This window comes from Nematolebias whitei, chromosome 4, assembly GCF_014905685.2.
Source record: "Nematolebias whitei isolate Nwh7 chromosome 4, NemWhi1, whole genome shotgun sequence".
Taxonomy (NCBI): domain Eukaryota; kingdom Metazoa; phylum Chordata; class Actinopteri; order Cyprinodontiformes; family Rivulidae; genus Nematolebias; species Nematolebias whitei.
In genome coordinates, this window is record NC_056501.1 from 18,761,387 (window position 1) to 18,775,590 (window position 14,204).

At 36.8% G+C, this 14,204-nt stretch overlaps 1 protein-coding gene across 1 annotated transcript in view; it reads right to left on the bottom strand.

The window, feature by feature from the left end:
• Positions 1-7,778: 7,778 nt before the first annotated feature.
• The window catches only part of klhl4 (kelch-like family member 4), a 38,007-nt gene continuing 31,581 nt past the window's right edge, over positions 7,779-14,204 (bottom strand). The window contains exons 3-6 of the mRNA XM_037675530.1: positions 13,541-13,703; positions 11,074-11,286; positions 7,859-7,889; positions 7,779-7,802 (exon numbers count right to left, since the gene is read on the bottom strand). Of these exons, the coding sequence (XP_037531458.1) occupies positions 7,779-7,802; positions 7,859-7,889; positions 11,074-11,286; positions 13,541-13,703 (431 nt within the window). The remainder of the gene's footprint in view (positions 7,803-7,858; positions 7,890-11,073; positions 11,287-13,540; positions 13,704-14,204) is intronic.

Genomic DNA, 14,204 nt, shown 5'->3' on the forward strand with positions numbered 1-14,204 from the left:
ACACTAAAGGTGAAACAACTTTACTGTATGATCATCTTGCAACAAGCAACACAGAGGAAGAGACACGGCGTGAATGCGGAGAGGGGGACGAATTTGAAGCTGGACCTTTTGACCACCTTGTTCAACCAGCGAACCTCTGCATTTAGTGCCAGCAAGGGATGGTTCGACAAATTTCAAAAAGGATTTGGATTAAAAAGTGTTTCTCTGAACGGAGAGGCTGCGGATGCTGACAGAAGGAGTGGAGGAGTTTGTTAGCACGACGTTCAAAGATCTGATCGCTGAGCCGGGGGTCTGCAGGTCTGAACAAGTTTTTAACGTGGACGGAATGGGCCTGTTCTGAAAAAGGATGCCATCTCGCACTATTATGAAGGACAAATCCAAAGCACCTGGTTTTGTCTCATCTTCATCACCTTCATTGTCATCAATGGACAGCTAATTCTTCATCTTGTCTTCATCTTCTCTGATGAGTACCCATTTAAAATTAATATTTTTTTTTAAGTTTGAGTTTAGGAAATTGTTGCAAGAGTGGGGGAAGGGTTTAAAACACCAACATATACCTGTATGTAAATACTAAAATAAACTACTACTTACTACTACTACTACTACTACTTGTGTACATAATTTCCTTCCATCTCATGTACTACATGAGATGGTGATGACCATAAAGTTTACTTTAACATGAACTTGGACTACTGTATCCCTACTTCACGGTTTTTCACTTATCGCTGGTGGGGGGCGTGGGCCCTAACACCCGAGATAAACAAAGGCCTACTGTATACAGTATATATAAATACATATATATAAATAACAAATAGGAAGGCTAAAAATGAAATATATGGATGTTGTTAGAGAGGACATTGAGGTAGTTGGAGTGAGGACAGAGTGAGATGGAGGACAATGACTCGCTGTGGTGACCCCTGAAGAGGGAAAAACAGAAAGAAGAACAAGAAGAAGTTAATAGACTTGTACATGCAGTCTCAGGCAAAAATATTATCATCCATCTTTTCCTTTTCCTTTTCCTTCCTTTTAGAGGTGGGTTATAAATATTGCCTTATGCATATAAGTTTTTGCCAAAGCCAGTGCACTACAGTGAAATCAAGGCTGGTGTGTTACATCTTTCTTCCATCACTTTCCATCTCTATTCTTTATTAAAAAAAAAAAAGATTAAATGAGAATGTGACTCCTTTAGTAATAAAAGAAAAAGAATAATCATCCAAAAGGCCAGTGGCAGAGCTGGAAATGAAAGTACAACAACCTGTCAACGTTTGTCACACAATAATGAGATATTGTTCAAATGTTGTGTTGCCAAAAATCCCCTTTAAAAAAAAAAATCTGACAAATCATCTCTGTGGGCAGAATTCATTTTGTTCCGTCTTCATGCTTTCCCTTAAAACACAGCAAGATGCTCATTTAAAAGTAGCAGAATGAAATGCTTTAACGTGCAATTTCCCAACATTTCATCATCTTGTCTGGATAATTATGCCGGGTTATTAGCTCAAGTATTTGTCCTTGGCATTCTTAATGCTGGTTGACATTTTTTTTATGAACAGTAATGGTATTAGAGATTTTGATCTGCTGTTCATGGCGGCTGGCTTGTCCTCTGCAGTGCAACAGCACCCTCTCTTGATAGTTTAGAATATGATTACATCATCATACAGCAGTTGGATGTATAACCATCCTGGTGAAGGCTCAAACTACTGGATTTCTACAGAGTTTTTTAAAGGTACACTTTCCAATTTTTTTTGCAGTACTACGCTTAAAATTTTTGTTTATACTAAATACACACATCCATTTCACATTCTTGTAAAGTTTTGGCATTACCGTCAGTTGGACCAAACCAATACTGCTAAATCTGAATGTGTTTGTGTTTTCTAAGGTGCATATCTGTGGCAGCCATCTTGGACTGGGATGACTAAAAGAAAACTAATAAGTAGTAGAGGCACTTCTAGTGATTATTTTCTGAGAGCTTCATTAAAATCCATCTAGTGGCTCTTGAGATGTTTTAAAAAGTAGAAAGTTTTAATAAAATTTGAAGGATTCTCCTTTCTGTACTTCAGTGGGCTTTCAAAAAACGTTCAATACAAATCTTCACCAGCATATTCAGTGGGCTTTGTTTTTGGCATGTGTTGCCATGGTAACTCAAAATGCACCATCAGTATTAGTAATAGCCCACATCCAGCAGCCGAGTCACTTGTTTTAATGTATGGTCACATAGAAATTTGTTAAAATATTTAAAGAAATCCATTTAGAGGTGAGTAATAATGATAGGTGCTTCTACTGGAATGTTTTGTTTCTTGTGATTTTCTTTGGCAGGCACTAATTTTTGAAGTTATTTCTGACATAACGTGAACTGTCCCACAATGTTGCAAACTTATTGTCATTTCTGTGAGCAAGAGCACTGATTCTTTCAAAACATGAGTGGTGCATCGCAAGAATGCTATTAAAAAAAGTTATATTTAACAAGCTTTTTTCTTTTTGAAAATGAAAAAAATAAAACATAAAGGGTTTATTTGCAGACAAGAACGTCACACTAAATATCTAAAAATATTTTAAAGGGGGATTCTAAAAATAATCCAAGATTCCTGCATTATTTTCGTCCCACTTCAACTAAAATGGCACATCTTAGTGCTGTAACCACTTTCTTCAAATATTGCCCGTTTCTCTATGTGTGTGTATGTGGGGGGTGGGGGGGGTGGGGGGGTATTTGTCTTTAACTGTGGTAAAATATCTCATACATCATGGAATGAATTTCCTTAAAATCCTCAGAAATATTTAGTTTAACTGTATAAAACTTTTAAAAACTAGAAAGAAAATGGCTGTATCTTTAACAAGTGTGCAGATGATGAGATAAGAATTGGTGTGGTGGTAGCTGAAAGTTTTCCCAAGCATATGCTTTGAGCTTAACACGTTGCACATCTTTGCTTAAAACTTTGACATTAACTGTGGAGAGTCAACCCTGTTTGTCCTGGAAGATCCACAGCCATACTATGCAATGTTATTTTCCAAATTTGACCAAAATGACCATACATATGCCATTTTTTAATTGAGGATATTAGGGATACACAATATTATCGGCATGGTATCGGTATCGGACGATATTAGCATTAAAGTTCAATATCGGACATCGGCTGTTCCAGTGATGATGTTGCAGTGGCAGCTCAACACGATGACGTCACGTGCGCCTACCTGATCTCACGGTGGAGAGAAAAATTCAAAATGTCAACGGTGTGGAAGTTTTATTTTTCGTTGGTGAGGATGTCGGATTCTGAAGATTTATGGACTACGTTGAGCCTCATTACATTGTCCCCAGTCTGAGATATTTTTCCGACGTAACATTACCCGAGATACAACCCGTCATTTCCGACGTCATTGAGAAGCTAATAGCCGATAGCACAACTTGTTGGGTGAGTTTTACCACAGACATTTGGACATCATGTTAGCTCCGTTAGTATGATTAGTCCTACGGGACAATGGATAGACAAAAACTTTGAACTTAAAACGTCTGTCCTTCATGCACAGAAGTGCAGAGGATCCCACACTGCAGCTAGGAACCTGGAACAAGCCTCCACAAGTGAGACAGCATGGCAGGTGACTAATGCTAATAAATAACATTTAACACTTTTCATTTAATATAAGTCAAAGTGCTATGCATCACATTGCTGTTACTGAATATATGTCACCAGCTCTTACAACTGTTGCACATTTTTTGTAGCAAATAAGCCTAAATAAGAGCAATATATTCTGAAAAAGGAACATATATAAAATATTGGTATCAGTAATGGTTATCAGCCAAATAAGTTTTAACATATGGGCATATTGGATATCGGCCAAAAATCCAATATTGCGCATCCCTAGAGGAAATACATGCAACAATACTTAATAAATCTGCATTAGATGAGTGTGACAAAAGTACATTTAAAAAGTATTTGTATATTTGAAATATTAACAGGTGGATTGAGGATGAAATCATCTTTATAGGGTTTGAAATGTATTCGGGAAAGGTGTTTCTGCTCTGATACGTGTCCAGCTTCTTGTATTTTGCCACCACAGGCAGACTTCTGAATTAAATTTTATGAGGACCTGTAATCTGCGATTTCGGAAGCAAAAACAATTACCATCTCTTCAAACAAGGTAGGGCTGCGGCTGGAGTGAAAAGGACTATTCTGAGGGTAAACAAGGAAAGAAAATAAAAGGCAAACAGAAGCAGTTGGTCCTCAGTCTGCTGCTGGGAGAGGAAGACGAGCAGAGGCATGTCGACAAACATGCTCTCTTGATTTAAGAAGTGGGCTCCACAGCAAGAACATAACTAAATTTAATGCTCGGTCTGTTTGCTTTAGATCCGGTTTTGTTTAGCAGGAGCAGAACAACAAAGAGAAACAGAATCCTGCCTGATGCAGAACAACTCCAAGAATGAGATCGTGCAGCGAAGGCTGACGTTATTTTATTCATTTGCTCTCATGCTGTACAAAAGTATGATAAAAACATAAAAAGTAATATTTGGCCCCGAAAAAACATGTTATTCATACGGTTACAAATTGTTTTCTTTGTGAACGAGTTAATAGTTTTTCATACTTATAAGCAGGACATCAATCAACAATGTAAACAGTGCTCTGGAAATCAAGCGTCTCAGTGCGTGAGAGCATTAAATCAGCCAGCAGAATAAAAATCACATGAATGATTCTGGTCAGCTTACAGTACAGGTTAAGGCAATAGTTCACATATTCTGAAATAGGGTTCTGTGAAAATTTTATAAACAAATATCTTACCTGCTGTAGATAACTCTAAAAAGCCTTAGTTTGGGCCTGACTTGGGAGAGAAAAGGCCACTCTAAGCAGGACCAAGACCAATGTGGATTGATGTCATTTTAAACTGAGTTAAATCTCAAAATTTCACAGCAATTCAGGTGAAAAACTGCAATTATATTGTTGAAATTGTGTTGTATTGTTTTTCTTCCCTTGACTCTACAAGTGCCTGTTGCTGCTTTCAGACCAGCACTGTGAATAAGAATTTGTTCTTAGTGTTTATGCCTGGTTAAATAAAGGTGAAATGAAAACTATTTCACAAACCATTACATTAGTAGAACTTCTACACAAACAGCAGCATGGTTAGCTTTAGCACTTCTGCTACTTCCAGCAAAAATAGCTAATTGTTTCAGCAGGACTAACTGTGTAATGTGAAACCAGTGGTGGCATAATGGTTTATAAATTAGCATTTGCTTAGCCCATTATGACATTTTTGACACTGTTGTGCAGCTGCTATATTTTGGTGCCTGTGAACTCAAATTTTTGTTATTAAAATGAATGCATTTTTGGAAATGTAACATTAATGATGTATTGCAAAAAAAAAATTACACTGCGGAGATGACCAGTTGTTGAAATGTTTGCAGGAAGTAACAGGAAGTAATGACAAAGAGAAACGCCTGCATGTGAACGGAGCATTGCTACAGTGGCTAATAACACAGACAGTAGCAAAGAATCTGATGTTCCTTCAGATTATTTTGAGTCACTATCTGAGAGATGAAGAGGCAGAGTTAAAAAAAAATATTGTTTCAATAAACAAAAACTAGTGAGTTCCCATTTTTCAAAAGTTCTCCTTTGATGTCACTTCCTTATTAACTTTGGCTGTGCCAAGTTCAAAAGAAAATAGGCCATTTAATGTGACAAAATGGGTCAAATCATGTGTATTGTGCCAAATTTCTTAAATATTAAGGTGTTTTCTTCCATTTTTTTGTATTTAAAGTTTATGCACGTCACAAAATTTTGTTTTACCTGCTATTAACTCAATGATCTAGCCATTTAACTCTGTTTTACCAAACTAAAGTTGTTCAGAGATATCTACAACACATATGATATGATAATTGTCCATAACTTCCCACAGAACCAAACTTGAAGTCTGAACTATTGCTTTAAGACCCTGTCCACACTACTCTAAATTATTAATAATAATAATAATAATAATAATAATAATAATAATAATAATACATGTCCCGTTGCATTCACGCAACTGAGTTTTTGGTACAAAATACTGGCACTAAAAAAACATTTTTAAAATATTCATTTTTGTATTTCTGGTGAGTCCATGTAGACAAGAAGTTTTTTTAAAGAGAAACTTGTAGCTGCCTGTTTTGCACATACCCTCCATCACTTTGTCCTGGAAACACGGACAATTCTAGATCTGATTTTACCGTTTTATCTGCTTTTATATACTTTTTTGTTTACCCTGATCCTATCACCGTCAGACTTTGACCGTGTGTTAAAATGGTTAATAACTGAGAGGAAACTGTAAAAAGTGTTGAGCGTGCATCAGGATGTAAAAAAGTGTTCACTCTGTATTTTGGTCGGCCTTCAATGTGAATTTGGCACCCCCTGGTGGCACAGCATGGGCATTACATTATTTTTGTTGGAATGTTTGGATGAAGAAAAATAAATCAACTAAAACCTATATTTGGAGGAGTGTGGACAGGGTCACCGACATGATTCCATTAACAAAGTTTCAACAAAAATCTGTACAGCATTATGAAATATCAATATGATATATTTTCTATGATTCACAACTTTGTAAACCTTCATTTGATGCAAAACAAGACAAGACAAATAATTAACTTTGGTGTCCTTTTGCTACCATCTCCAAAAAAAATTTTTTTCTGTATGTCAAACCAGTCCGTGACAACTTGCCATCCTCAGTCTTCACCAGTGGTCTTCATCATTGAGCAGCACTGTTCGGACCACTCTTGTAGAAAAAGAGTTACAGTGTATAGCAATTGTATTTATTTTTTATTATTATAAAGAGTCATATGAGGCCAAAAATATACTGTGTGAGATGGCACGGATAAGAAATGTTTGAGTATAATTGTAAACGAACATGGAGCTGGGCTGATTTTCGTAAAACGTAACTTTTAAGGACATTCACATAAACTTTCGTAAAACTAGTGTAACAAAGTGGAACGGCCAATTCTTGGCTCGGATTTGCTACGTCTTGGCCAAGTCTGTGAAAATTCTTAATCGGGTGAGAATGTGGAGAATGTGCAGCAAATTCCAGTCCTTCAAGTCTTACCCAGAGGGCAGACTTGTCCACTAATGATAGAAACAATGGTGTTTCGAGCAAGGCGCTGTCTGTGTTTCCCTTGAAAAAATCTGCAGAGCCGAGTTAAAGGGGGGAAAAAAGAGAAAATACGGCTCTCTGAGGGAATGTCCTCAATCTGTTGTTTTGTTTGTCCACTCCTCTTTGCTGCTCTCTCATTTGCTTCTCATGCTGTTGCGAGAGAATAAAAAAAAAATGCTCAAGGCAGTTTCACCACCACCACGCAGGCGCCTGCCCTTCCAATGTTAAGATGGACCTCCTACAGGAAGACAGAGAGGTTAACATGCAGCTTTGCATGGAAGACTCAGTTCAAAAAAACTCTCACTTCATTTGCAGATAAGAAGGTTAGACTGCCAAGATTGGGTGGGGAATTAATGCAAAAAAAGAAAATCCACTATAAAATATTGATAGGCTTTAGTAACTTCAACAGATTTATGTTCCTGTGGGATGCTAACTGGTGCTTTAATCTTACATGAAAGTATTTCTTGCAGAACAGCCACAAAACAGCTCCAAATATAAGAAGTTGCCGTCTCAGTGGTGGAATTTGTGCAATAAAGTATTTTATTCACATTGGGAGGACACCATAAGGCTCATAGCATGTAACTGTGCAGCAATACAAGGACATGGTTTTGGTTACCTCAGTCCACTCGTTGTTTTGTGCATCGTAGGACTCCACAGTGTTGAGATACGACTGTCCGTCATATCCGCCCACTGCGTACAGCCTGTCGCCCAACAGGCAAACCCCCACCGCATCCCGGGGAACGCTGAGAGAAGACACCGTGGTCCACGTGTCTGTCTTTGGATCATACCTGCAATCACAAAGCTTCATCAAACAAAACTGAATTTGTTCCACTTCCATCTAAACATCATACGGGATTTATTTTCTTGAAAACAAACTATGTGCACACAAACTATAGCATTTTGTGAATGCAGAGGGCTACATAACATAGAAACGTGCAGGAGAAGCTAAAACTGAGATGATAAACATACGAGACAGAAGCCAGTCTGGTGTGAACACATGATAAAAACAGAAGAAATAAAAACAGTAGCTAAAACCTAAATGAAGCAAAACTGTAGCAAAAATGAGTGGCATGCTACTTTAGCAAAACTGTAGTTAAAAGTAGTAAAACAAATGCAAAAACTAAAATCTGTGAAAACATGGACTAAAATTGGCAACAGTAGCTGAAAGGCAAAAGTAATAGATGGTAGCTAAATGCAATAAAGGGGTAGAACAGTGGCTAAAAGCTAAATGTAGCATGAGAAAAGAAAATCAAAGCAAGTAAGCTGAAGCAAAATGGAAAATAAATCACATTATAAATATTTATTTATATGTTTTTATTTTATTAATTTTTATAGTTTTATTTATTTTGTTTATTTATAGACTTAAATGTTTGTTTATAGATAAATATGTATAAATACACACCAGCAAACTTTATGCATACTTTTTGATTCAGTCTCTAATGGAGCAGTGAAAAAATCTAAAGAATCGGTCTAATTCTGGCATCAGCTTCGAATAAATAATGATCTAATAGGGCGCTAATTAACTGTGAAAATCCTGCTAACGCTTGATGAAAAATGTTTAAAAAGGGACAACTTGGTCATAATTAAATCTGGTAAAGATGAGGCACTCGATGATATTTCTCAAATCAAAATGTTAGAAGTGAAATGTATAAAGTCTCCTCTCCAAACACTATGGTCATCAGAAATGTGAGTTCAGATGCTCAAAGTCACCAATAAAATGAAAAACAAGCTTCAGTGCTGCAGTAACAAATTGTAGTTATCATATTTAATGTCTTGTTTTAAAAAAAAAGTTTTTTTTATTTTATTTTGAATATTTTAAAAATTCTACAGTCTTCTGGTGAAATTGGTTTTCTCTCTGATTCCCTGTCTTTGCTTACACAAGTCTTCTGAACATGCACAACAAATTTTGATAATTTCCGTTCAGTTGAGGATTTTTTTTTTTTATTTAACTTGGTCACATGCTTGTTGTTCCCAGTCAGAACGAGCAACCATTATAAAAGACTAGGGGAGACTGACTACAGCAGATGGACATTTTTCTTTTCCCACACCCTCAGGGGCTTTTCTTGTTGACTGGACACACACTTGCACACACATACTTTATGCATACATGACAACACCAGTCCCTAACAGGGACCCCCCCCCCCACCCACCCCCAAGAACCAAACCAGTTAACTCTCTCAGAATTATTATTGCCAGTCTGATAATTTAAGTTTTCAAAGCTTTGCTCCCAGTTTATTCTGTGGCAGCACAACAACTACTGATGTACTGTTAATGAGACTGTCATATCACATCCATCTTGTCTTGGATCACGAAAAGAAAAAACAGCAGAACTCTAAAGGAGAACGACTCAGGAACTGAAGTGTCCACAAGACAAAACATAAGAAGATCAGTGTGGAACAGTCCAGAGACGAGCAGGAAACTCTCGCTGACGTTGCATTTAGCCAAAAGAAACATATTACGATATTGTTTGGTACCACTTTACAATAAGGCTCCCCTTATATACCATACCATACCACTTTATTTATAGAGCACTTAAAACAGTGACAAGGCCAACCAAAGTGCTGTACAGACAGGACAACAGGTAACACACAAAGCAATATACAAAATGAGGTAAATCAGAATATAGACATAAAAACGATGCAGATAATGACGACAAACCAGTGTGGAGCATACAGGTTCAAAACACAGATCATCTTGTGTTGAATGCTACTGAATAGTAGTGAGTTTTTAAACGGGACTTGAAAACCGAGAGGGAGGGGGCCTGTCTGACAAGCAGAGGTAACTCATTCCAGAGTCTTGGTCCTGCTACAGAGAAGGCCCTGTCACCTCTGCGCTTAAGATGAGTTCCTGGAACTGTGAGGAGCAACTGGTCCGCTGACCTCAGGGAACGCGGTGGGACATACGGTTGTAGCAGATCAGCTATATAGATGGCTAATAAATAATGTATAGATACGTTAAAATAATTCCTCTATAAACACTTTATAAATCATTACTAACTGCTTATTATGCATTAATTAAGGGTGACAGAGAGACAAAACTGACCAGTTTACAAAGGTTTACAATGAAAGGTTTACAAATGCTTGTTGTGCTTACAAGGTAGTAACTTAGTCTGAAATATGTAATATACCAACTCTAGATGAAATATATAGGTGAACAGATTTGGATCTCTAATTGGCAAGAAAGTGGTCAGCTTTGTCTCTCTGTCACCCTTAATTAATGCATAATAAACAATTATTAATTATTTATAAAGTATTTATAGAGGAATTAATAACATTTCTATAAACTATTTATTAGCCATCTATAAGGGGAGCCTTACAGTAAAGTGGTACCATAATAATACCAGTCAGTTTTGATCAGGTACACAAAAATGTGTTTTTCTGAACTATTATCTTAAATTTGAAATGATTTTAAAACAAATGACTTTGTTGAACTTCATCACATGCTGTAATTATCTGCAATAAACAGTCCAACATGTTTCATCTATAATTTTGTTCTATAATCTGTTTTATTTGTTTGTTTGTTTGTTTGTTTACCTAAAAACCAAGTTGCATGAGATCAGGTGAGTGAGGCCTGCAGCCATAAAAACTAACAAGATCTAAATCTGTACTGTTCAACAACACAAGTTGATAAAAATGTTTATCTTAACATTGATGCATGTATTATCATGTTCTTTATAAAACTAATATGTTGAGGCAGCCATTTTTGACCAGGAACATAATAAACATAATGGGCAAAGATTGAACACGACTGGAGGGTTAGGTGCCTCAAAACCAAGTTAGGAAGACATTGTGGCCACTAGATGGAACCAGATGCTGCAAAACAAAATCACTGATTTCATGAGATCTCTAAATGCATGATGAGGACTGGAGTTCAGAATCTGTTCTTTCATCATGTTGTTAAAGCTAAAATCAACACTGAGTTCCAGAACGAGCAATTCAAGTCCAGTTTTGTTCATCAGGAGCCTGCACTGACCTCTCGACGCAGTCGGAGAGTCTGGAACAGTGGTTGGAAGCCGGAGCGTCATGTCCGCCTACAGCATACAAGAAGTTGTTGTACGTTGCCACGCCAACGCCTCCTCTCCTCTTGGACATGGGTGCACACATGCTCCACTTGTTGGTGTGCGGGTCGAAGCACTCCATGGACCTCAGGCACGAGCTGCCATCTCGCCCGCCGACTGCAAACAGCCTGAGGGAGAAAAAAAAAGTCCAAATGCTGACAAACAGTGACGGATGAGGGAAAAGGATGCTTGGGGAATATAAAGCTGGTGACAAAGTGATGGATTTATTATTATTATTATTGACATGTGGAGACTATATAGCAGTTTCCAAAAGGCCTTTCCATACAAGTATTTTTTTCTAGAAAGATCCCAATAATGCTCAGCTGCTTTTTATTTATAGACTTCAAATCAAGAAAGTGAAAGCAAAAAAACCCAGCTTTTCTTTGTGTTTTTGATCCAACTGGGGAAACAAATTCCCATTACTGAATATTAGATGTTGCTGAGCAGCTGCCTCTTCACCTTCGTCACGAGTGCAGTTTGAAATTGGCCTGAGAGCTGGTTGTCTCCTTAAACACATTGTGCTAAAATTCTTCTCACACATCCAGAGAAAAGAGGCGATTTGCTTTTATGGAGTTGAGATTACACCGTATGATTAGGCTGTCTTTGCTCTGAGCTGGTGACGATTACAGAGCCACATTAGACTTTATCTCAGACCACAAAGACTCCAGAAAATAAACTTGTCAAACTAATAGTGCTGCAATACTGTTTTTTATGTATAGGGCAGTTTATGTTACACAACTGTGCTGATAATTGGCATGCTCATTTTTTATCCTTTTCAGAAATAAGTCTTTTTGTGCTGCTTGAAATGTTCACCTTTTTTAATTGTGTTTGTGTCGTACGAGCAAACTGGCTTGGAAATCATCCCATCTTGTCCTAAAAACAGTAACTTCATTTGGTGTTTCTTGTAGGATTTGTGCTTCATAAGAAATAATTTCAGACAAGTTAAATAAAATCAGAACTAAAGAAACTGCATTTCCTGCAAAAATGCAGTGTGAATGCTTATTGCTGAAGTGCTTGATCAAAAACAGCTGAAATTAGCTAAAAACATGCTAAAATTGAAGAACAAGCCTAAGTTAGCAGAAGAAAGCAGAAAGAAGACATATTTGCCGAATTGTGTTTAAATAAGCAGAAATTAGCAAAAAATAATGGAAATTAACTTAAAAAAAAGCTGAAATTAGCAAAGAAATTGCTGAAAATAGCTGAAAAGGCAGAAAGAAGCATGATCTACCAGAAGAAAGTGGAAAGAGCTGAAATGAGCTAAAAAAATGTGGGATTAGAAGACAAAGCTAAAATTAGAATAAAAAAGCTGAATAGTAGCTGAAATAGCATACATGGCTGAAGCTAACATACTTAAGCTCAAAAGAGCATAACAAGCAGAAGAAAGCATAAAGAATACATGTTTGACCAATTAGGCTAAAAGAAGCAGAAATGAGCACATAAAAGGGGAAAAAAGCTGAAAAAAGCTGAAATTAGCATTAAAACAGCTGAAAAGTAGTTCAAAAAGAGAAAGAAGTTGAAATTATAAGGAAGTGGAGAAAGTACATTTGTGCTGAATTAGACTGAAAAAGGGTGAAATGAGTGCAACAAATGTGGAATTAGCTGAAAAGGCTTAAATTGGCATCAAAACAGCTAAATAGTAGCTGAAAAAGAAAATGCTGAAACTTGCAGGAATAAGTTGAAAGGAGCATGACAAGCTAAAATTAGCTGAAATATGTTATAAGCACAAAAATGTTGTAGTTAGCAGAACAAACCTGAAGGAAGCACAAAACAGATTTAAAAAAAACTGCTGAAAGTAGAGCATATTAAAGCATATTGCTGAAAGTAGCTAAAAATGTTTCAATTTGCACAAGGACCTAATGGCTGAATAACTGCTGAAACTTCTTAAAGAAGCTAAAAGTATTAGTTGAAAAAAAAAAGAACCATAAAATGTATTTAGGTTATTTAGGACCTAAGAACAGAGCATTTAATTGAATTTATCTCCTTTCTTTCTATTGAAATTAAACCATTATTTTAAGGAGAAAAAACAAGTGTTTAACTTTGACAAAACAAAAAGAAGATTTTAGTTGTTGCTTGTTAAAAACGTGGTTTTTGTGGCATGAACTAGAAGTCATTACTGCGTGGTTATTTTAACTATGGTTTGTCATTATTCTAGGCGCCAGTGCTTTTTTGTTTTTTACCAAATAAAATCACTTTAAGGCCTGCACTCTAACCATATTGTATTTTATGAATCAGTTGGAATTGCCTGTAATGTAAAGTATTTGCTCTCTCCTGCTTCTTCTGTCTTTATTATGTCTTTGACACAAATCATATTGTTAATGTTTGGGTTTCTCCAATGTTAGAAGGCTCTGGTAGCTTCAGTGGAGATGAGCAGAGGGAACGTACTTTCCATTGAGCGCTGTGACTCCCATGGTGCTCCGAGGAGTCGACATGCTGGCCACGTAGTTCCACTGTCTGGCCTGGGGGTCCCAGCGTTCCACCGTGTTCAGGTAGCTCCAGCCATCATGGCCCCCTACAGCATACATGGGACCCTCAAGCACAGCTATACCTGAAAAAAAAGACAGATCGATGTTTTGTTGTTTTAAACAAGTAAGGAAAAATGTTCATTTAAAGAGGAAATTGTCCCATTATAGAATTAAAAAAGAAACATTTGAGGAGAGTTTTCACATGTTGTTGTGTTGTGAGATTTTTATTGCCTGCCATTGAAGATAAAAACACAGATATGTTTGTGTTGAAGGCTGCGTGTGTTCGTTTGTCTGTACTGTTAGCAAAATATCTCATTAACCACTGGATGCACTTGTTAAAATTCTCAGAAAAAAATCATCGGTGTACATCTAGAACTGGCTAACCTTTGGGGTTATTCTCATCCAAGATGGTTGCCACATCAAATTGACAATAACAAACACAGAAATGACTGTAACTAGTTATTTTACAAATACTGAGCTAAACTTTTGTGTGGTAGTAGCTGAGAGTCATTCCCAGCTTGTACTCTGAGCAATAACACATCTCACACTATCACATGCATGCATAATGTTATTTATAAGCTTTG